Source organism: Pogona vitticeps, chromosome 13 (assembly GCF_051106095.1).
Source record: "Pogona vitticeps strain Pit_001003342236 chromosome 13, PviZW2.1, whole genome shotgun sequence".
NCBI classification, from domain to species: domain Eukaryota; kingdom Metazoa; phylum Chordata; class Lepidosauria; order Squamata; family Agamidae; genus Pogona; species Pogona vitticeps.
The window spans coordinates 17045289-17068522 of NC_135795.1; the positions used below are offsets into that span (position 1 = coordinate 17045289).

Below are 23234 nucleotides of genomic sequence, written 5' to 3' on the forward strand. Positions count from 1 at the left end.
TCATGAATCGCTATCACCTATAAAGCCCTTTCTTCAACTCACCTGCTCAGTTTCTCCTTAGTGTGAAGATGATGGTTAAGGACTGAAGGACAGCATCTCAGCTGTGTATCCTGACAGGCAGTACACAGGACCTATTTATTGTTTTGGATGAAGAGTTGGAGTGGGGGGAGAGAGACAGATTATTGTGAAAGCACTGAAGATCCTTAAAAGACTTTAAAGATTTTTTTTAAAATTGGTGGTTGGAATGCAAATGGCACCAGATCAAAGCACATTAGAACAAAGCAAAAACTTTCAGAGTGACAGATTTCGCACTTCTGTCCTTTATGCCCTGAACCCAGACAACAGCTCCCTTTAGCCAAGTCTGTTCTCTGTGTTTTATAACTGCCATAACACTTTTATTCAGACCAGCTAGAGAAGGTGGCAGACAAAATACATTGCTGCAGTATTAAAATACTTCTCTTTTTTGCTGCCCACCTTCTCTAGTGCCTGCCATTGTCAGGGGTTCTTTCTATATGAACCTCGGTGGCCCCTTCCAGAATGACAATCCCATGATGAATTGTTATAGATAAATACACCCTACTATATCCAGAGCAGCTCACAGATGAAACTAGAACCTACTACAAACATAGCAAAACAGTAGCAATGAAAAGCATAAGAGGCCAACTAATGACTGTCTATTATCTTCAAGGTTTGCCCAGAGCGGGCAAAAGAATGGCTACAGGCCTGTTCCTATCCTCATCACCACGAGGAAGAGATGGGCTTCTCATTGAGCAACAGGCGAAGGATAGTGGCTGCCCTGCTCTAACCCACACAATGCATGGGCTACGAAACGGACGAAAGCCTTCGTGACCTTAATAGCCAAGGGCCACAAAACAAGAGGGGTTGCAACTGTTTGGGGGTGGGGAAATCTACAGTGGGGTCTTGACTTGAGAACTTAATCCGTATTGGAAGGCGGTTCTCAAGTCAAAAAGTTCTCAAGTCAAATCTGCATTTCCCATAGGAATGCATTGAAAACCATTTGATCCGTATCTGCTCTTTTCCGTCCATAGAAACTAATGGGAAGCTGCTATTCCGCCTTCGACCACTAGAGGGGGATATTTTGTTTCTTTTTTTCTTAGGTCAAGAAAGGTTCAGGGAAGGCAGGGAAAATACAGTCCAGGCAGTACCAGGCAGTCCGAAGGCTGTCTCCCAATCCACTCTCTAAACGCTGGGAGGAGTGAGGAAGCGGACAGGCACCCTTTTCACTGGCCAACAGTTAACTGAAAGTTCAAATTTTGCACTTTCCCTGCCTCCCACGTGGTTTTTTTCAGTTCTTAACTCAAATCTAAGTACTTAAGTCAAGTCAATATTTTCCTACGAGAGCGGTTCTTAAGTCAAAATGTTCTTAACTCAAGCCGTTCTTAAGTCAAGACCCCACCGTATTGCCATGATTTTAACAGTGCACGCCCCGCATGCGGTCTGGATCCAAACAGCCTCTTGCACTTCTTCCCAGCTCATCCAAAAGTTGGTCCACAGAATCCTAAAATCATGGAGTTAGGAGGGCCCACTAAGGCTATCAGGTCCAACCCCCTGTGCAAGGCAGGGATCCAAAGCAAAGCCGATCTGACGGAGAATTCTCTGATTTTCCCCTAGAATGCCCCCAGCTTTGGAGCGCTCACCGCCTCCCCAGGACATCGGTTCCATTGTCGTACTGCTCTAACAGTTAAGAGGCTTTTCCTGATAGTCAGCCTAAACCTGGCTTCCTTTAGCTTGAGCCCCTTATCCCATCTCCTGCTCTCTGGGATAATTGGGAACAGATCCTGCCTCTCCTTTGTATGATTCTGCATGACCATCTATGTCCCTTGCACTCCTCCGGGCCCAGCATCTGCCTCTTGCCTTCTACCTTGTGTCAAGTTGATGTTGTATCGAGGTGTTAAAAAAACAAAACCACAGCCCGGTTTCCTGTTAGGTTCTTTTCTCTTTTTTTCTTTTTTCCCCTTTTCCTTTTTTTCTCACCCCGCCCCTTTCAACGCCTCTCTCTCTCTCTCTCTCTCTCTCTCAGTCATTTTGCCCACGTCCCCTGCCTCCCTCCGTGAGAGCCTGCCTCTGCCTTGCTCCGCTGGCCCTCTCCCTCCCAACCCCAACACAGAAGCAGGTGCTTAAGGAAGGATGGCTTTGCAGCCTGCCCTCGGGGTGGAGAGCTCACCGGTGGCCTGACAAGGACGGGAGACACCCGGCCTCCCCCGTTGCAGCACCCATCTCGCGAGGTAAGGCCAGCTCTGGTTTGACATTGTTTCCGTTCTTACCTGAACTCCTTGGCATGTTCTCTGCCTGAACATCTCCAGATAATCTATCTGGAGATTTCTCACCCAGTCAATTCTTTCCTTTGGACCTTTTAAGTTAAGGTTGGATGGAAGTGTACTTCTGTCTGGGCCGGCTTGCCCAGACCCAAACAAGCTGGCTTACTCAGGGGTAAGCTACACCATCTCACTGGAGGAAAAAGTCACTGACGGGAGGGGAAGTGGCCTCCTAAATCCGTCTCTGTGGTTATGGTAACAACTGACGGACACCACGACTTCCAAACGATAGCCTCACTGGCAGCCATCCTATCATAGATCTTGAACTCTCCTCTTCCTCCTGGCCTCCCCACCTTTATCTTCTGACAAGTGGAGAACATTGTGTCCAGGTTCCAAGCATGCACCTGGGGAAACGGCTTCTCTACGTGGTGAGGAGGAAGTGGAGGAGCAGGTGGTGGGTGAATTTTCCGAGCCTTGCCCTAAGCTGTTTTGTCAAGCTTAATAACTTCTCTGCAGTTACATTTATTTATTTATTTTTTAAAAAAGACATGCAACTGCAGGGTTGAATGATGACAGGATGAGACCCTAAGATGTACCATGTTTAGGAAGGCTTATACCATAACCTTCCAGCAACATATGTGAAAACATTGAACATGTTTTTTTTTAAAAAAAAAATAGAGGTTTCCAAAGTCTTACACCGTAACTTACATGCCTTGTGCATGAATGGGGCACTGCGTAGCTGAAGTTAACAGAAGCAGCTTAAACCACTGCAAATCTACTGTAAACCACTAACAACTCTACTGAGTACCCTTCAACCTGTTCCCAGGAGTTTTACCTAGTACCCTTCCACTGGTCTGCTTTGGAATCAAGGAAAAGGCATCTGTCAGGCCCAAAGATCACTATCTGATCTTCTTTCGGCCCTGAATTAAACTCCTATAAATATTATTATCTCTGATTTGCAGATCAAGAAGGGGCTGAGGGCTTAGAGAAGGAGGATTTCCCAAAGTACCTTGGGTAGACCTCTTAGGACTTTGAAAAATAATCATGCAGATAGTATGAAAATCACACAGGAAGCAGTGAGAGAAGACACAAGGAGGTTTCAAGCAGAAAATGAGATGTGGACCCCTGATATAATGTTGGGTGATGACATCTTCCTCTTGGACAGGGGGCTGGACTGGATGACCTACAGGGTCCCTTCCAGCTCTGCAGTGCTACGATGATGTTGATTAAAACTGCTGGCAAGCTCAGTGGTTTTGGGTCTTTGGCTGCAGAGCCAGAGGTCGGGAGTTTGATTCCCCCGCTGTGCCTCCTTGACGGGGGGCTGGACTGGATGATCCCACAGTGTCCCTCTTCGGGCTCTGCAGTTCTAAGAGGATGATGACCCCCCCCTTCCCATGGAGGAGACAAAATTGCAAGGGCAGAATCAGTGTTCACTCTGCCCCATATGTGATCTTCACACATGCGGAGAGAGTGAGAGAGAGTGCATGTTTTCCCTACCCCACAGTGTTCTTTCGGGAAAGGATGTGCAACATAGTTTTTAATGCTATAAATACTCCAGATGTCAGGTTACTCATTCACAATATATATATATATATTTTCTCCTTCTTCGTTTCTGTCTTCTAGCCGCCCACACACTCTTGTTTCCTTCCTACGATGTCACGCTGGCTAGAGACCTGTCGGTCGCCATGCACGCTGTACCATAATATTCTGCAGTAATATTCGCAGCCGCTTCCTCTCTAATCTAAGACTACTCTTGAGCCCACAAGTTTCCTTTCTCTTTTCCTTTACTATTGTTGTTGTTGTTGGTTGCTAAAAAGAAAAGGGGAGAAAAAAGAGGTGGGTGGGGGAGAAATCAGAAAGTTGATTGACCTGGGGTATCTGTTCTGTGTGTTTGCGTACGAGTAAACTTAGACATCACCCAGTAAGAGGAACATATTTGCCTCAAAACTTTAATTGTTCATTTGTTTGTAGAAATCAGAAATAACTGGTGGGATTTAAGCTGCCGCGTGATGCCCCTGATCACAGTGGGGAAGACTAAGTGTACAGGGCGTGAATTGCTGCTGCTTTGTCTGCCTTCTGTTTATGGTCCTTCCTCCCTCACTCTAAACTCACTTCTTTGGGAAAACTTGTAGCAAAGAAATGTCATCCTAGGCCAAAATAAAAGCAATCAAATGGAAAAGGGAAAATGAGAACGTTGTGGCACCTTAAAAACTAACGGTTATGTTGCAATGTGAGCTTTTGTGGATAAACCAACTTCTTCAGACGTTTTCCACAAACCAACATGCCCGGGTTCCTAGTATGGCGTAGTAGATAAAGTGATGGTCTAGGATTCTGGCTTAAGACCCAATAAGTCTTATTTGCCAGGGTGCAACCTGGAGTAGCCTCTGATACCACTCAGCTAAAGCTACCTCTGTTCCTTCTGTAGTACCATTTTTCTAAATTGTAAGCCCTTTGGAACAGGCTTCTGTTATTTGTAAAATGCAATGCATCTGGACAGCAGATTCATCAGTATTAATTATATCATGCATGGTCAGCAGTTCTGCATATTGAGTGACTACTGTTTCTAAACCATTCAATGTGTCTATTATTTTAAGGTGTGCATGCGTGCAAGCACATTTGTCTGTGTAAGCAAGGAAAACCCCTTTGCTCCAAAATATCAGACTAGCTTAAAACGTTGTCTTGGTTTTTCTTTATTTATAATATCTACTTCCTCCTTTGCTTCCCTGAATTCAAGGGGAGCCTCTCAGCCAGATACAAACCAAAGCTGTGCATGCTTCTTTTGAGCTATATGGACGCATCCTGTCCCTTGAACCAGGGCTGATATTGTTGCTATAGCTACTCTGAAGCCTTGTAGAAACCTCCAGTGAGAGACGTTAAAATACATTGGCTTCTCTTAACTTGATGGCGGGCAGCATCCAGGGGTGGCCTTTGACCCCTGCAATGGACACCAGAAACCTCTCAAAGATCAGCCTGTGCTGAAATTCCTCTCCCCTGCGGAGATTTGCACATAGGCAGTGGTTTAGCTCTCTGATAGCAGAGCCAGAGGTTAGGAGTTCGATCCCCCCACGGTGCCTCCTGCGAGAACAGCCAGCCTATGTGGCCTTCGGCCAGCTGCACCGTCCCAGGGCACCCCCAGAAGAAGAGAACAGGAAAACAAATGCTTCTGAGTATCCTCTACGTACAAAGACTTGAAAAGTCAGGATTGGTTTGACGGCACACAATTAGGATTACTGTATTATTGTGCCGGCCATAAACCTCTCAAAGATCGACCTGGGTTGAAATGTGTCTCCTCTGCAGAGGTTTGCACGGATAGATTTCGGTCCAGCCTTTCCGAACACATCGTGTTGATCGGCAGTGCTCACTGTTTCCAGCCAGTGTAGCCGAAGCTATCGAAAGGGTGGGCAGCTGGCGTAGGTTGCCGGAGGCAGACCTCCAGGTTGGCCACATGCCTGGCCCCCGAGGGGCAACTTTAGAGGGAGCCTCCCATGTCTTCCGATGCCCCTCGTGTCCTGCCATTTTGACCTACGTCCACCCCGCTGTGTCCAAGCCCCGAATGAATCTTTCCATCAGGATAATGGATGGGCGAGAGAGTGCCGTGTCCTTCGACCATGTAAACAAGTTCTTTAGCTCCCAGCCTCCTGCTCTTTTATTACTTGCTAAGAACGTAGCCATTGACCTCGGTTGGGTTGGCTGGCGTCCATTAAAGTGCCTTTTCTCCGTACCTGGGCTTTATTTTTATTGTTATTTTTTAACTTGGTAGTTTATTTTTAGCTCAGCTGATGGGCTCCTTGCAGGTGCGCGCGTAACCTGAATTTCTAGCTTCTCTTTCTTTTCTGTCTTCCCAGCTCAGAATGCTTCCCTCCACCCCTTGTTCGGGTCAATAGTTTTAATGGGGGTGAACATTTTTGGGAGGGTGCCCTTTTGGTTTTCAATTTGTTCGTGGGCTTTTGGAGTTATAATGGGTTGCCCTCAGCGGTACATAATTTGGTACCAGTGGCAGAAAGCCAATGAGTTGTAAAGAGCCCTTTCTCTTTCCTGCAGACGCCGCTGTAGCCTTTCTCCCCCCCTCTCTTTTGCATTACAGTATGAGGGGAAAAAAATGGCAAGCTGGATTTGGAATATCTGTCATACGAACACGCCCCACCTCCTTTTGGAGGAGTTGATCGTAACTCTGTAGGGAACAACCACCACTCCTGTTGGCCTAAATAATTGTTTAAAAGCGTTCAAAGTTTCCTGACCGCATGATGTTCTTTTTACAAAAGCCAAGCCACTCAAAATAACGTGTGGAATAAACTAGGCGATTAAATGCAGGCCAAACCCGGGGAAATAGACGGTTTCTAGGGATCACCCTCCTGACCTCACCAGTATAGATTTCCGTTTTGGTGTTTGTGGGTTGATGGTTCTACCAGCCATTGAGTAAAAGAGTCAAACGATCCATCGGTGGACAAAACTGCAGTTTGGCCAACGAGGCCATGCTTTGGAGAAGAAACACAAACACAGCCTGTTTTGGGCGCTAAGGGGCAGCCTGGGAACAAAAGGAAGGTGGTGTCTTTGCCACAAAAGAGGTTTTGGAGGCAGATGTACCATTTTGGACAAAGACATAAGAGCAATAATTGAAGGAGTCATCGGGTGGAGAAAATCTGCAGAGCGGTTTAGAAAGATAAGCCAGGCTAGCACTTGGGAGTTGGCACCTACTGAAGGCCACCCCCAACCACCACCCAGCAAAGATCCCACTCAGTGGAGTTTGATGACACTGATGTCAGTGGAAGCCATAAATCTGCTCTGGACTTCCATCCAGACTTTAAAAAAAAAAAAAAAAACTACTAACGGGACTGAAGCAGCTCTGGCGGGGTGGAGATGGAATCGAATTCAGCACCTTGGATAGAACCCACAACATCTGGTCTAAACCCATCCATCTTGTCCTCTGTCATCCCCTTCTCCTCTTGCCTTCACATTTTCCCCAACATTAGGGTCTTTTCCAAGGAGTCTTCTCTTCTCATGCGATGGCCAAAGAATTGGAACCTCAGCTTCAGGATCTGTCCTTCTGGTGAGCACTCAGGATTGATTTCCTTCAAAATGGATATGTTTGTTCTCCTTGCAGCCCAGGGGACTCTCAAGAGTCTCAAGTCAACACTAGTTGAGTCTAAAATGTCTCTATAGTGATTTAGACTGGCACATATACTGCCGGGAAGAAATTGCAGGGTCCTACTTCCGTAACAAACTTTCCCAATAGACTTCAGCAGCGATGCCTTTCATGATGGCTGGGTTTTTATCTCCCTGCTCTTAAGATTGTTGCTTGGAATGGCGTGTGTGTGTGTGCTAAAACTTGACCCACCCAAGTTTCCCCAGAAGGCACAGTGCTGGACAACTAGTGAAAAATTGCATCAAAGGTGCAAATGTCAATTGGAGGCTTTGTTGTATGTTCCACATTCCTGTAAAGGAGTCCAGGGGGAGAAAGCTTGGTTTATTTAAAAAAAAGAAAGGCAGGATAAATTCTAATAGATTCCTCTGCCATACCTTGCACTGTGGATCTGCTGTGTAACTTACTGAGAGAGTGGAGTGTCTCAGCCGTCGCCAGAAGGTTATCAAAAATGTCAATCCAAGACCGAAGTTCCCCCAAGACAATTGCCAGTCAAAGCAGCCTGCCCACCTCCTTGGATTACTCCCGTGTAAAGCGGCTGGAGGCTCACGGTCCCCCAAAGCTGCGACTGCTTTTGTTGCAAAGGTTAAATATACATAGCGTCGTCTGGAGATTAGTAAGAAAAGGCTTTGTAAACTGTTGTTTCTAGCAGAGGGCTGGGCTCCTAAAGCAAAATTGCTTTGTATTTACAGATGCTTTGGGCTCTCATCCCTGAAGTCTCTTGCCGGCAGTCTGTTCTCCGTTTGCACAAAGCGAGAGCAAAGACGGACAGGGAAGGGAGAAGCAGCCTTTCCAAGTAAATAGGATGAAGATGATTAGGAGGATTAGGAGCACAGAGATATATTTTCTATCATCTCTAGGCACCAGAAGCTTTGTACTAGGGGCAGGTAGAGTGACATCTGGGACCACACGCTTACAATGACTGGATAGCAAAATGGACTACGGGTTCATCAGAATAAACACAGGACCTGTGTTTGGAAGAGTAAATCAACCAACCAACCCAGCTTTGGAAAAACTGCTTGATAGCTCAATGGTTTAGGTCTCTGGCTATGGAGCCAGAGGTTCAGAGTTCGATTCTCCACCCCCTTGACAAGGGCTGGACTCAGATGATCCTTGGGGTCCCTTGCAGTTCTAAGATTATTATTATGTTTTATGATAGTATCAGAGGTAATCTAGGTGTTGGAGTCCAAACAGAAGTAACGGTGTTCCCAGACTTTGATAAAAGCAATGTTTCTGAAGGCAGCAAGCAAGCTTTTGGTTTATATGGATTTATTTTGTCAGACTTTATCTTGCTTTGTTCTGTACTGCATCCCCAGGGCTCCCAAACTGAAGACCTATGTTTATTTATTGCTTCTAGTCTGTATAGCTGGCTGGGGACGATAGGAGTAGTAGTCAAATGCATTTGCATGGTACTAAGCTGAGAACAGATTTGTTTGGAAACCACTGAATCATATAGGCTGCCTTTTGAGTAAATAGGCATAGGTTCAGAGGTGAGGGAAAGCACTGCATTGCTCCTACCTTGCCCATGCTGCTGGGAGGGGGGAATTCTGGGACCTGTAGTGTGCTTCCCAGCAGCCTGGGCATCACTTGCACATTTCTGGATGCTGATGGGAACATTTGCTTGCAAAGGTTCACTCTTGACACTTCCCCCAAATAGGGGAAGCGAAAGCATATGTGGAAACTGAAGCATCACTTCTCATGCTGCATGGGGTGGTGGTGGCGGCGGCGATGCTGTTTCACATTTTCTAACTTTTAATCTGCTGTGTATTTGCAAGAGAGGGAAAAGAAATGGGTTTGGTGATAAGACAGAGAAAGCCCGCTGACCTTCTCTTAACTCTGCTGTCCTTGATGGTGGTAGACTTCCTTGCCTTCTCAAAAAGGATGAAGATTTCAAACTGAAAATTGGGAGGGCAGGATGGTGTGATCTCAAAATGTGGGCTGAGGAAACAGCTTCCAGGCAGGCTAGTTTTCCAACTCAAAGTCTGGAAAAAAATCCTTGTTAAAACGGCTGTAACTTCCAGAATCCCCCAGGTAGCACAATCATAGATCACTCCAGTGAGATTCTGGCAGTTCTCATCTAGAAAAATCATTTTTTTTTCAGCCTCTTGCCCCTCTAGCCCACTCTTGCCTGCTCTCACAAGCAACAAATCTGCAGGATCTTCAACAAGGGGCCTTTTCCGTTGCAGCTTGTCTATTAGAGCAAAAGGGGTGCCACCCCCACCTTGCCCTTGATGCCGCCCACTATTCGATTCCCCCATTCTTCTGCCCCATCAACTTACACCCAGGACTGATGGTCTTTCTTGTCACCTTCCACCTCCAGGGAGAACCTCTGTCTGCAAACCGGGTGCCCCACCACAGGGCTCTGATCCCAGAAAGCCTGTACATATTATGCCCGAAGAAATTTGTGAACAGGCAAACATCCAGCTTGGGATGGTTGCATAAGTATCAATGTAGTTTGCATCCCATTACAGCTTAATAAAACAAGTGAAATATGAAGGGCTAGGTGTAATGTTGGAGAGCGCAGTGAAAGGCAGGCAGGTGAGTTGATTAGCCTGCTGCTCCACCCTTAGACTCTTCAGGGGCCACGTTGATACGAGTTTTCCATTGTCTTCCCTCCACACCTGCCTGCAATTTGCGTTGTTTCCCTTCCTGTTCACGTACCCCATTATTATCTGTGATTGTAGCCAACCCCTGCCCCAAAAGAGGAATCTAAATAAGGCTACCCTAGTTAGAGAACCCCAGCGGTGATTGAAGAGCATGAGAGAATCAAAACCCAAATATATGGGAGAATGAAAAAAAAAAGACAACAACTAGGTATTAAAGCAGATTGGCTATTTGGTGCTAGCAGAAAGCAGGAAAAAATATAAGTGTGTATCGAGCTGCATACTAAGCATTGCTAGCGAACAGCAGTCTGGGAGATGACTGCTTTTATTTGCTGCCTATTCCTGGGGCTTTTTAAGAGCTGAGATGCAACTTTTGGTCCAGCAGTTTACAAAATGGGCTTTAAAGGCCAAGGAATATATTGAGTTTTTAAAATAATCCCAGATTATAAAACGGGTCCTTTTAGCATAGACAAATGCACTTTTTTGCCCTCCACATAAAAAGATTAAATAATATATTATAGCTGGATGAGTCCTGCTCAGCAAACTCCCCTGGCACAAGACTCCTTCTTATCAATGTCTTGCTAGACTACAGCTGGACATAGTAAAATATAATTAGAGTAAAATGCTAGCTCTCTAAAATAACATAGAGGTATTGTTTTCAGCTCCTGTGCACCAGTGAAGATAGCTAAGCATTATTTTGCTTTTGCTTTGCGACAGACAGTCGCTGATCTTTAAAGCAGAGATGGGCAGGAAGCCAAGACTGGATCTACCAGTACATGGGAAGGTTGTTTTTTGGTCTAGAACTATGGAAATGCATCAGGAAGCATGATGGCCAAGCTGTGGGTTGCCTGGCTTGGGAAGGGGTTAGGCTAGATGGATTTGGTCTAGAAACAAGAACGTTTGCAGTAGGAGCCGAGCGACTGACTGTCACAACTGTTCCAGCTACCATATATTATAACAATCACAGCTGAAACTGTCTTCAAGGGCAGCCCCGTAGGGAGCAGATTACAGTGATCTGGCTGTAATCAAAAGACATGTCACTGTAGTTTGGCTATCCTTCTCTAGAATAAAAAAGATCAGCAGTTCAAAATATGGCTTAACAATTGTGATGCTTGAAACGGCAATGTAGGTCTTTGTCTGGCTATATGTTCTGGTTTCGCTCTTCCTCTTCTATATTTGCACTTTTTCATTTGACCTGTAGTTTAATACCAGTTGAACACATTGTACAGATCTAAGAGCTTTGCCCAGTTTTCATCCCAGAACACCTCCCGCTGAACGGAATGGGACCTGCGAGTCAGTGAAGGTCTCATTGACTTCTGTGAGCCTTCTCTAATTAGGACTCACATTAAATTTAGGCCCATGTTGATAAATGACTAGTAAATTTCATTTTTAAAATGCAAATAGTAAATAAACAATATGTGTGATGCAAGAGGCTATATTTACTGAACCATGCTGCACATCAATTCATCTGAGAATTTCCCTCTATATTCTTCATTTATTCAGGGTAAAACATGGAGGAAATTTGTAATAAAAGATGGTGATGCCTTGACAGTAAATGGGCCCCCCAAGAATTAATCTCGTTACTGTAGAAAGGTGGCCTTTTTTTAATCTTTTTTTTTTTTTGTAGTTTTGGCTTTATGCTTGGAATCGTCGCTCCTCTCCCCATTTTGTCTTCTGGCGGTGACTTCATTAGCGGCAAGCTGCTAATTAAATTCTGTATTTATGATTGGAAAATAAAATCATCGGACCCTTTTAAAATAGATTTTTATGACTCCAAGCTCAGGCAGCTGAGTCAGCAGCTGGGGAAATGCTTAAAACTTAAAGGCTTCCATGAAAAAAAAAGTTTAAAATACTGTGGGAAGCGTCACTTGGATAGACGTATTTTGAAATTCCACCTCACCTCTGTGCTGAATTCATTTTGCAGGACAAGAAAATAGCAATCTCTCTCTCTCTCTCTCTCTCTCTCTCTCTCTCTCTCTCTCTGTGTGTGTGTGTGTGTGTGTGTGTGTGTGTATCCTATATAATACAAGATACACACCCTACTTGCAGAAGTTGCCCGCTCTATACTAAGAACTGGAGATTGGAGAGAATTGTATTCACCATGAATTAACTTATCAAGTTGTGCCTTAATTCATTATTCCATCCGTCCCAGTATGTCTTCCTATGAGCTCTAGGACCTGACAGGTCAACCACTCTGTATTCTAATAATTATACTGGGGTGATGGATAAAAGAGGGCCAGATTATGTGGCCACTCTGGCTTTAAGGGCCATTTTTCCTGGTAATGATACACATATTTTATTATGCCTGCCCAAAACTTCCTTTCTGGTTTTCCTCTGTTAAGAGGAACCTTGGTAAAAGCTGATCTCAGCCTCCGAACCCAAAACAAGGGGAAACTGCTCGCGCTGGGGCCCTCTCTTTCGGCTAAATATAGTCGCTAGGTTGAAGCAGGACCAGTTACGGGTGGGTTGGTGCTTCCGGAAACATGCTGTTCCGTTCGGTGGCAGCCGTAGGGGCATGAAATAAAACCAAAGGAAGAACGGGGGCCCTACACATCTGGGATGAAAAGATGGAGACGTGAAATCTGCAGATCTTCTGAATGTCGTGTTTGTTTGAAGAACTTTAAAAGCAGGAGCTTTTCCTTGTTGTGTTGCCTCTGCCATACAACAGGCAGCGTCTTCCTTGCTTCTTGGCAGGCTCTAAGGTAAGATCCTGGGAGGTTTCCTTAGCCCGCAGGCTGCTTGCCCCCCTGAAATAACCAGAAATGTAGAATGAGAGTTCCGCCAGCCCACCTCTCTTTTCTCTCCCTGTCTCTCGACGCTCTTCTTTCTTTTTGTGATCTGTTGCCTCCAGTTTGATCCGGCGAAACAGAAAGCCACTTGTTCAAACCTCGCCTTAGATGTAGACTGATTTAGCGGCATTATGTCGGCGGCTGACTTTCAACCTTGGCCGTCTTCTCCAGTGGGTCTCAAACTGGGGACCCACGGTTGGGAGTCATCAGTGTGGTGCTTCTCACCCTGTCGTACGTGACCTACTGGGGTTGTAAAAGGAGACTAGAAGGAAATTCTGCACTTTGGTAACTTAACAACCCTCTCTCAGTCTAACCCTCCCCACCCCCATCCTCCTGTAAACCTGACATGCTAGCAACCCTCTCTGGCTTTGTGTAAAGTTGGGTATTCTGCGTTTCTCCTCATTCCCATTGCCTTCCTCTGATTTCGGACAATGAGCTGCTTCCTGGTTTCGGACGCACTTTCTGTTTTAATCATAGCAATAATTTTATTTCCAATAACATCACTGCAATTTTTTTAAAATTCATTGTTTGGGTTCTTTACACATGCTGTAGAAGAAACATTAATAGTCAACACTGTGATTACAGTTTTCAACTACTGATGGAATGTGTGTGTGTGTGTGTGAGAGAGAGAGAGAGAGAGAGACAGACAGACAGACAGACTCCCCAAATGCTACTGCAATGTTGGATGCCCTTAACAGGTGCCCATCTGTGATAAAAATGATAACAGAAGGCCTATAAATTTACAGTTTTCATTCTCTGATAAAGTGGGCTCTTTTTTTCCCCCCACTGTGGTGGGACCCAGATTCTTTGACAGAGTAATTGGTGAGAGATAAAATACAAGAGGTGAGAAACAGTGGGTTAGGGTGGCTTTCTAGAAAGTAGAGGGTCCTTGAGGACTCCACCTAAGGACCTTTGTTTGCTGTTAAAGGCCTTCTGTGTAAGGTGGAAGTTTGTCTAGAGCAGTGGTTTCCAACTTTGGGTCTCCAGGTGTACTTGGACTCAAACTCCCAGAAGCCTCCACTGCTAGCTGTGCTGGCCAGGATTTCTGGGAGTTGTAGTCCAAGGCGATCCAAGGTTAGGAACCACTTGTCTAGGCTATCATTGCCTTTCTTGATATTTAACTAGACTTCCTGGTTTGGATTCTCAACTGGTTTCTTAGCTCCACCACCAGCTCTGACTTCTTGTTCAGCTCCTGACTCCTTTTGGCAGTAGATGGATCATCTGGTCACAGTTTTCTCTGCAGAGGTTTAAATGACGGTATTTACTGCTAAACGTCCAGGTACACATATCAATGAACAAACACATGTTTTGTGCAAATCTATGACCTCTTGGGTCCTCTTAATGCATGGGACCACCTTATCTCTGCAGATTAAATTTTGCTTGGGAATATAAAATGGGATGGACAAGACTTTGGCAGGATTAGTTAGAGTTGTTTAGAAACATCTGTGTTGGCATAGGTTGACCAGGAAAAGAGAACAGGACCAGCTCCTAACATCCCAGGCCAATTGACCCAGTCTGTCCATCATCATGACAATGCCAAACTGTTCCCATGTTGTTCTGATCTGAACAGCTACTGTTCTCTGTATGTTGGCTTTACTATTTGCAGCTATAGTTTGTGGTGGTGCTAAATAGCTTAATATTCGAACACAGATTAAAAAACTGAAATGGTATGTTCACAACTTCATGTTAAGTCAAAAATGAAATAATCTCATGGAGGACTCATGCATGCCCAAAATCTATGTGTATGTTCTGCACACAAAGAAGTATTGGGATTTCTTTAGGATCTTTCTGAAATTATACATAACAAGGATCACAAAAGGTTCTCCTTCTGGACTGCAAGCTCTCAGAAATCACCCAGCCGGCGGCTGTGTTAGCCAAGGCATTCCAGAAGTTGTAATAAAAAATGGATTATTATTATTATTTTTTACTCTGACCTTAAATGGATTGAGGACAGAGGCAATGGAAAAAAGAGCCCTGTCGTGTCTCCCTGGGTGTAACCTCTGCACCATTTTGTGTCACACCAAGGTGAAACTCTATAGTGAATCTTTGCACAATCCAAAAGGTTGTGAGGATATATGGAGGAAATGAACAAAGCAGAAAAGTTTGTCTTCCTAAATGACACTGAGCACACGGCATGTTGATGTGCCAGAAGCTAATGCTGTGTACATGCAGCAAAACTCGGAACTGGTTGTGTTTCCGTTGTCTCTGTAATCATCATCCCCCTGCTCCTAAAAACTCCATCATTATGCATGATAGCACAGAAGAGGTGTAGATTAAACCCCTTATTAAATGCCAAGCTTTCATCTCCTTGCTAGTGACTTCTAAAATCCCTTTAAATAGATGCACTAAATTCCTGTGTAAATTATTAAAATTATTGTGCCATTAGTTTGATTTGCATGCTCTGAACTAACACTAATCGTAGGGAGGCTGAGATCCATCTTGAGGCTTTGTTGGGTTTATTTTTTGCTTTTGCTGGCTTGTGTTTTTCTCATACGGATTTGGCCCTCTTCCCATTATTTTCGCTTTCCGTTCCCCCTCCCCACTGATGACCATTCAAAGTTGTTCACGCCAAGTAAAATTGCTTTCGGTGTAGGTGAAACGGCATCAAAGCGGCAGGATCCACTCTCTCATTTGGCTATGGTCCTAACATTCACCGGTCCTGGAGGAAACTGGCACAGACTTTTACAGATGCATAAGTTTGTTGAGAAGGAACACCAATCATCTTCCATTTTGCTAATCTGTAAGGAGGTGAGAGCTTTCCAAGAGAAGAAAGGACTCTGGCGCATTCTGAACCATGAGGCTAACCCAACTAGGACTCATGTGTTACTGAATGGTCATGTGGAGTGGTATAGGGTTCAACTTGGAAAGGTTCATCATCAAAAAAGTCCCCATAACCACCCAACCCCATAAGCAGCTCCCCAAAATGCAGACAGTGGGCTTGGTCCACACGACCAATTAAGGAAGAAGTCTTTGGCAAGCCATATGGCTCCTTATTCCCCATGTCCGACCAAGCCACCCTCAAATCCATTGCATGGCTCCAGGGACAGCTTGCCACAATTTACTAGTCCTCAGGAAAATAGTTTCTCTGCCAGCTCTTGGGAGGATTTCAGGTTAAGCTCAGAGAGAACAGGTAGCAGATGATGACGTAGCTCCTGCTACTCAGAACGTCTCGGGGCATCAGCCATCAGAGGCTTGCCTTGCCTACACTTCTGCTTGTGTGTGCGCGGGAGCACCCTTTCCTGGATGTTCGTTCTTCGTCACTCTCTGTTGCCCTTCTGGCCCCCTCTTTTTTCCCCCCTCCTAAAAATGTTACTTTTCAGAAGCTTGATGTTTCGGCATCTGTACACATTGCATGTGAGACTTCAGACGGGGGCTGGTGAATGCCGTTAGGTGTGTTCACACTTGTGTCACACATTACAGGTTGACTGAAGGTGTCTGTCTTGGCAAAATGTTGCCTGCCTACCGGCTGTCATTCCAGCTCCATTTTTTTTCCAAATCCTTCCCAACTTGCCTGCAAGGGTCAGAGATGTCAGTGTTCCATATGCTGCTTGTTTTCCTTGAGGAGACTCGGTGAATTCAGTTGCAGAGCATGGCGGTTCCTCCAACCTCTTCCTGCTGCCGACGACGGTTTTGGTGTGCTTCTTTTTGGAAGCCCCCCGCCATGTCCTCCTGCGATCAAGGCAGGCTGCGGTAACTCGTTGGAGGCTTTCTGCCTTTTGAGTTCAAGTCCAGCAGGTTCTCCTTTCCTGCCCTGTTCTGAACGGGGCAAAAAGGACCCGGAAGAATAGAGCAGGTGTTACTTTTTGTTAAGGTATTTATTGGTTCTGAATGTTGATGAACCAGTTCATTACAAAACATGTGCCTTTGAGATGAGCAATAATGCCTAACAAATAGCATTCAAACTGTACATTATTTGTCGATTTGGGATGACAGCCTTTGTTCTGCATAAACCAGGATGCAAGAAGGAGCCATTTCCCCCCATTGGTTCAAATGCATTATTGGGGGATTGATTGTCTCACTATTTTGGATGGTATGGGTTATCAATGGATGCCAAGTTTCATAAAACCTACTTATCCGGTGAGGATCTTATCCATACTGGGCACCTCCCCACAGTACCCCTTCCTGGTTTCGTTCCCATCTAGGTGGAGTGCAGAAAGAGTTGTTTTGTCATTTTGAGATCTGAGGATTCCCATCAACCCTAATGGGCACCGGCCTTCACAGCTTGGAATGGGATTAGTTCCGGTCCAAAATGAACTGTGAAACTCAGTCCTCCTTCTCCTCATCTTAGAAGGGCAGAGCTGGAAGGGACCCGATGGACCATCGTGTTGTCGGGGAGGCCCAGTGGGGGAATCGAACTTCCAACCTCTGGCTTCACAGCCAGAGATCTCAACCACTGAGCTATCCAGCAGCATTGGGGGCTGGTTGTTCGCTCTCAGCCTGATCTACATCACAAGGCTGTCACTGTGAGGATAAAGTGTGAAGGTAGAGACAGCTGTATACACTACCCCAGGACTCATTGCTGGAAAGACTGGATGTAACTGTGTCTGTGGATAATTATACACACCGGTCTGCATAAGTCTCTGTGGGTTGTCAAAACTGATTTCCTGTCTCCGTGGAGAAATCTACTTCCTGGTTGTACAGTACACAAGGTTTTGGATTGATGCCCAGCCGCTACCACTACCCCCCCCCTTTTTTAAAAAAATGAGTGTATGAAATTAGCCTGTGGTATCATATACTCACATCTTTCTGTCTTTATCGGTCTGTTTCATTTTGCCACACCATGTGGTTTCCCTCGCAGAAGGAACTTCACTGAATAATTAACGGGGGGGGGGGGAGAGAGAGACCGAGAGTTGGAGCTATAATATTTTGCGGCTCTCTTTTAATAAATCCAAGAACACATTTTCGCCCACATGTCAGCGGTAGGTGTTTTAGGGCCGATCTCCCAACGACTGGTAGAAAGCATTCATATTTATTAGGTGTGAAGTCAATAGAATTAAACCTTGTGCGAAGATCAGCCCAGGAACGTCTCCAGTTTGAGATTGCCTCGGTTCAATCGTGGCTGTAGATGATGACCACATGGTAGCCACAGTGGGGACGTGTGTAGGTTTTATTGTTGCCATTTGGTTCTCTCTATTCTTGTAGACTCCTCTTATTTAATTGTGTCAACCTGGGATCTGACCGGCTGGATGTGGGAGAGGGAACCGGGGAAGCAGCCCCAAGAAATAGGGTTTGTTTTTTTTCAGGCTATAAAGTTTTTCGTCCAAGAAATAGTTAGTGAGTCAAGCCTAAAGAAGAGCAAGATTGCTGTGGGTTTTAAACAGAAACCCACAAGCATGATTTCCTGTGGCATATCCCTGCTTTGAAATCAAGCAAGGTGGGTTACACTAGTAATGTGGGCATTGACAGGAAAAAACAGGAAGTGGACCCCCAAAGGAAGAAAAAAAAAAGCCTCACAACTATCTGGTTAAAAGTTGCATGTGCTGAGATATGCAATAATGTACATGTGGGTTTAGGAGCCATCAGAACACAGGTAGCATGTGTACGAGAGAGGCAGGACGCAAGGTGCCACTTGGCAATTAAAAGGCTTAATTTCCACTGTAGCAAATGACAGAGTTAAACTTTAGAATCACAGACTTTTGAATGGGATTCAACGGTTGTCTCCTGACATAAGCCCCTCTCTTACATTTTGGGGAGGGGAGCTAAACCTCTACTATGGAGCAGACCCTTTCTGATTATAGTCCGTTAGCCCCCTTGTTTCACCATATGCACACACAGGGAAACTGAGGCCAGCATACGCTCAGACCTATAACTGCCTTCCTTGTTTTAAGCCAGCCCACATGGGTGACTTCACACCTGCGACTTGAGACTGTCACCACCCCACGTTTCCATGGTGCTCAAGCAGTTTCTGCAAGGTGTCACGTTGTACTCTAAGTGGCACTCAAATCAAAGGCTGCAGACGATCCGGCTAGAGAGCAAATGCGATTTTAAAAAAAAAGACCGGTGCGTGTCTGAGCCATTTAAGCCTGTTCTTGTGGCTTTGCTTTAAAGAGAGGAAAAAGAAAAAGAAGAGAAGAAAAAGAAAAAGAAAGCTTTGTAACACAAAAGGGATCAGATCAAATTGTTGTAGCAACAGTTGTTATTGCGTATAAAACCAGTTGCAAAAATCTATCCTAAGGTGATTCTTTTATTTAAAAAAACAGTCCATATTGTCGGTACAAATTTTTGTGGCTTTCTGATTGGTCTAATAAAAATATCACCCCAGGATGAATTTTTGGATTTGAAAACTCTACAGTGCTATTTGTGTTAACATAACACAAACTCACTCGTGGCACCTGGCAGATGGCTTCTAGGCATCCCGATTTACTTTTATTGTGGCATAAACTTCTAAGGCCTCTTATGTGAATGGTTATTGTTGTTTCTCCTTTTCTAGGGAACTGGGCTGTTAAACTGAGAAAGAGGAAAGGAGGGATTTGACCAAAGCCCAAACTCGATAGAACAGTTAGCCTCTGGTTAGAAGTGGAGCTCTGTGAATTTATGAAAGACTTCTGGTTGTCACAGCGCAGTCTTGCCCCGTTCCACATTTTGCAGATGAGCATGCATTTGTTTTATGATTGGTTTTTCAGGAGATATCTATGGATTTAGTGAGCATCATTAATCCTTCTTTGAAGGAAATGTGCTTGAATGGAGAATGTTTTAACAGCAGAGAAGTATTTGGGCACATTGAAGTGACGTTTGCACTGTTCCCTGAAATGAAGCAGAGGCTACCCTTTGCAATTGACAAGAATAGCACATGGCTTTCAGTCCCAAAAGGAGGGAAATGTGTACAAAAATTTACCTATTAACAAAGGAAGGCCTATCTTTTTACACCTGCTGTTCATCCCCTTAATTGATCAGAGGCGGACCTCTTTCTGACCCAGCCAGTTGACCGGTCAGGTCACCTGTCCTTTACCTTCTCTTTCGCAGGAACGTGAATTCGAAATGGATGATTGCCTAGAGACCCTGAAGGATGAAGAGGATGCTCTGTGGGAGAATGTGGAGGGCAATCGGAATATGTTGACCCGCTACATCAACCCAGCCAAGCTAACCCCTTACCTGCGCCAGTGTAAAGTCATTGATGAGCAAGATGAGGATGAAGTCCTCAATTCACCGATGCTACTCTCCAAAATCAACCGAGCTGGTAAGAGTAGCTGTGCTGATCCATGAAATGATGATGGGATTGCTTTGGTCTTGGAAGACCTGCTCTCAATTTAGTGTTCCTCTCTAGGGACAAGCCAGATTCTGCAGAAGGTTCACCTCTTCCCTCTTTTTCCTCCATGATTACATGTCCTTGGGCAACAGTGTTGATTGCCCCCAAACTAAGGGAACCAACAGTTGAACTGTTGACTAGAAAAACTGAGGGGGGGGGAAAGAGACAATGCTGGAAATAATTTGTGCTTCTAGATATGATGGGTGCTTACGAATAAGCAACAACTCTGTTCAGGGTGCAGGAAGAGGCGCATGTTGTGTTTGAGAAAAAAAATATTAATGTAAGATGTTGGCATAAATCCATTGGATGCTACCTAATGGACAGGCTCTTAATTCTTGCTGATTGACCACATCTCTTTCCCCAGGATTTCCTGAGATGGATTTTTTCTGGTAGTAGCTGGAGCTGGGAAAAGCCGATGTTAAAGAGCTGGGAGATCATGAATTTGCCCTTCCTGCCCCAAATTGCCCACCACTGCGCATGGCCCCTCTTCCTATGCTCCTTTCAGGGCAGAGTGATGTTCTTCCCATGTTGTGGAAGACAAGTTCAGTCATCTGCAAGCCAACGTGGCCAGTTGTAAAGGATGATGGAAATTGCAGTCTGAAATGTTTAGAAGGCACTAGGTTGGGGAAGGTTGCTGTAAGGTCTCAAACAGGGACGTCACATCTGTTGCTGTTTTTGTCTCCTCTGGATTTGTTCCCAAGGTGAAACGATGCTTAGGGTGCGCTCACGCTTCCTATCTCTTGGCATCACCTTCCACTTCTACCTGGTCATCTCCCTTCACAAATTCGGTTCCCAGACATAATGGTCACATTTTACAGTCCTTATGCTTTAGAGGAAGACCAAGTGAGACACGCCATGTTGTTCATATGTGGCAAGTGTACATTGGGTATCAGCAATGGTAGAATTTCCTTCTTTTGCTACTACCCCCGGGATTCCACATCCCATGCAGCCACAGGCCATGGTGGTCTGGAAGTTGTAGTTGCCTAAGAGGAACTTGTCCCCTCTTTCTTGAGTGCTTTTCTGTGGACATCAGTTGTTCATGTTAACTTGCTCTGCTTTGCTGAGCAATCTTCTGTTATGCTGTCAACATATTATGCCTTTGGGCTCTCCCTAGGTCGACTGCTGGACATCCTTCATACGAAAGGAGAAAGGGGCTACGTCGTTTTCTTAGAAAGCCTTGAATTTTACTACCCAGAACTCTACAAACTAGTAACCGGCAAGGAACCGACACGACGCTTCTCCACAATTGTTGGTCAGTGGGGTCTCTTCCTTTAGGGCTCGGCTGGTAAATAGGATCGGTTTGAAGGAAATTGCCAGCAACGGCAGTAACAATACACTTCCTTGATTTTGAAGAGGGGTTCTTATAGGAACAAAGCGGAGAGGTAGAAAACAGTAAGTTTAAAATAATAAGCTTCAGGCACATTAAGAACATAAAGAGAACTTGGTTGGCTCAGACTATGAGTCTACCACAGGCTTCTTAACCTCATCCTCCATTCAGATGTTTTGTCTCACAACTCCGGTCATCCCCAGCCATTGGTCATGATGAGAGATGATGTGGATTATAATTCAAAATGTTTAAAGGGGTAGAGTTTTGGAATGCCTGGCCTATTTAAGCCAGATTAGCTGCAGGAAAGCTACAAGCAGAGAACATTAGAGGCAGGGATACCCTCTGTTGATATCCTCCAGCAGTAGGTATTTAATGATATGTTACCCTTGAACTCATGAGATTCTATGTAGATTTTGTGGCCAGTCATCCTTGGTCTACATTCCAAGGGTTTTTCCAGTCCTCTTAAAGCCATTTAACCCAGTGAGACCACCCTGTGGCAAGAAATATCAGAAATGTGGGATGTTACAGGTTTTGGATTACAACTCCCAGAATCCTCCATACAGCATGGCCATGGGGCTTGCTGACTAAGGATTCTCTGGGAGTTGTGATTCCTTCAAGGACCCTTTCCCCATCCTTGATGAATAGCATAGATTTGTTTAGGTTTTGTATGAAGACATACTTGATTAGCTCTTGTATGATGCAACATGTTGGGTGGGAGCAACCAAGTCAAAGTTTTGAGAGGAGGCAAAAATAATCTATTACTCTGTTGCTTATCAACTCTGGATCTCTGGTATTTTGGCTTCTGGTCTCTGACTTCCAATTTCTTGAAATCTATTTTCTCGGAACCAGAGGTAAGTGGCTTAGCCTTTGTCAGCTCAACGTTTACAGCTACTCCTTGGTGATGCCATGCCGTTGTTGGCCATGTCCTGATGCTTACTTTTTTTTTTTTTGTCTTCTTCTCCATTTAGTAGAAGAAGGCCATGAAGGACTCACACATTTCCTGATGAACGAGATCATTAAGCTGCAGCAACAGGTCAAGACAAAGGATGCTCAGCGTTGCGAGCTCTTGGCGAAAGCCCGTCAGTTGGAAGATGAAAGGAAGCACCTGAAGCTCAACAAAATAGAACTTCTGACCTTCCAAGAGAGGTACAACAAAATGAAAGACGAGAGGAACAACTACAACGATGAGCTGATCAAGGTGAAGGATGAAAACTACAACCTAGCCATGAGATATGCCCAACTGAGTGAAGAGAAGAACATGGCAGTGATGAGAAGCCGGGATTTACAGATAGAAGTGAGTGAGGTCTTTGGGTGCTTGATCCTCATATGATGTGCCCGCACAATTATTCAGTTACTAGAGGCATGACCCATATATTCCTTCATGCATTCATTCACTGCTCCTACTCATTTCCGACATCTGAAATGGTCCAAAATGTTGTTTTCACTTCCAGTTGTCTCTGGGTTAACTGATTTATTGCTTAGTGTGATAATTACCTCTGCTGGTGAAATAGTTTTTACAGGAAGCAAACACAAGAAGTTTCTCCATGGTGATTTAATAAAGCACATAGGCAGAGATCTCCCCCAAAAGCATGAAATATTGGCCGCTTAAGTGTCCACTGCTGGGCTGGAGACAGTTTTTTTTTTGCATGCTTATTAGATGTTCTGTAGGCATGTGGTGGCGCTGCGGGTTAAGCCGCAGAAGCCTCTGTGCTGTGAGGTCAGAAGACCTGCAGTTGTAAGATTGAATCCATGCGACAGAAGGAGCTCCTGTCGCTTGTCCCAGCTCCTGCCAACCTCGCAGTTCGAAAGCATGTAAAAATGTGAGTAGATAAATAGGGACCACCTCAGTGGGA

The 23234-nt window shown here is 45.0% G+C and overlaps 1 protein-coding gene across 2 annotated transcripts in view; it reads left to right on the forward strand.

Annotated features, from left to right (window-relative positions):
- Positions 1-2163: 2163 nt before the first annotated feature.
- CARD11 (caspase recruitment domain family member 11) overlaps positions 2164-23234 on the forward strand; it is a 62504-nt gene continuing 41433 nt past the window's right edge. The window contains exons 1-4 of one of the 2 annotated variants that reach the window (XM_078381277.1): positions 2164-2246; positions 19772-19985; positions 21169-21306; positions 22350-22675. In XM_078381277.1, the coding sequence (XP_078237403.1) occupies positions 19787-19985; positions 21169-21306; positions 22350-22675 (663 nt within the window). In that variant the 5' untranslated portion in view covers positions 2164-2246; positions 19772-19786. Of the gene's footprint in view, positions 2247-12431; positions 12722-19771; positions 19986-21168; positions 21307-22349; positions 22676-23234 lie in introns of those variants that run through there. The other variant, XM_072982413.2, reaches the window with a different exon arrangement.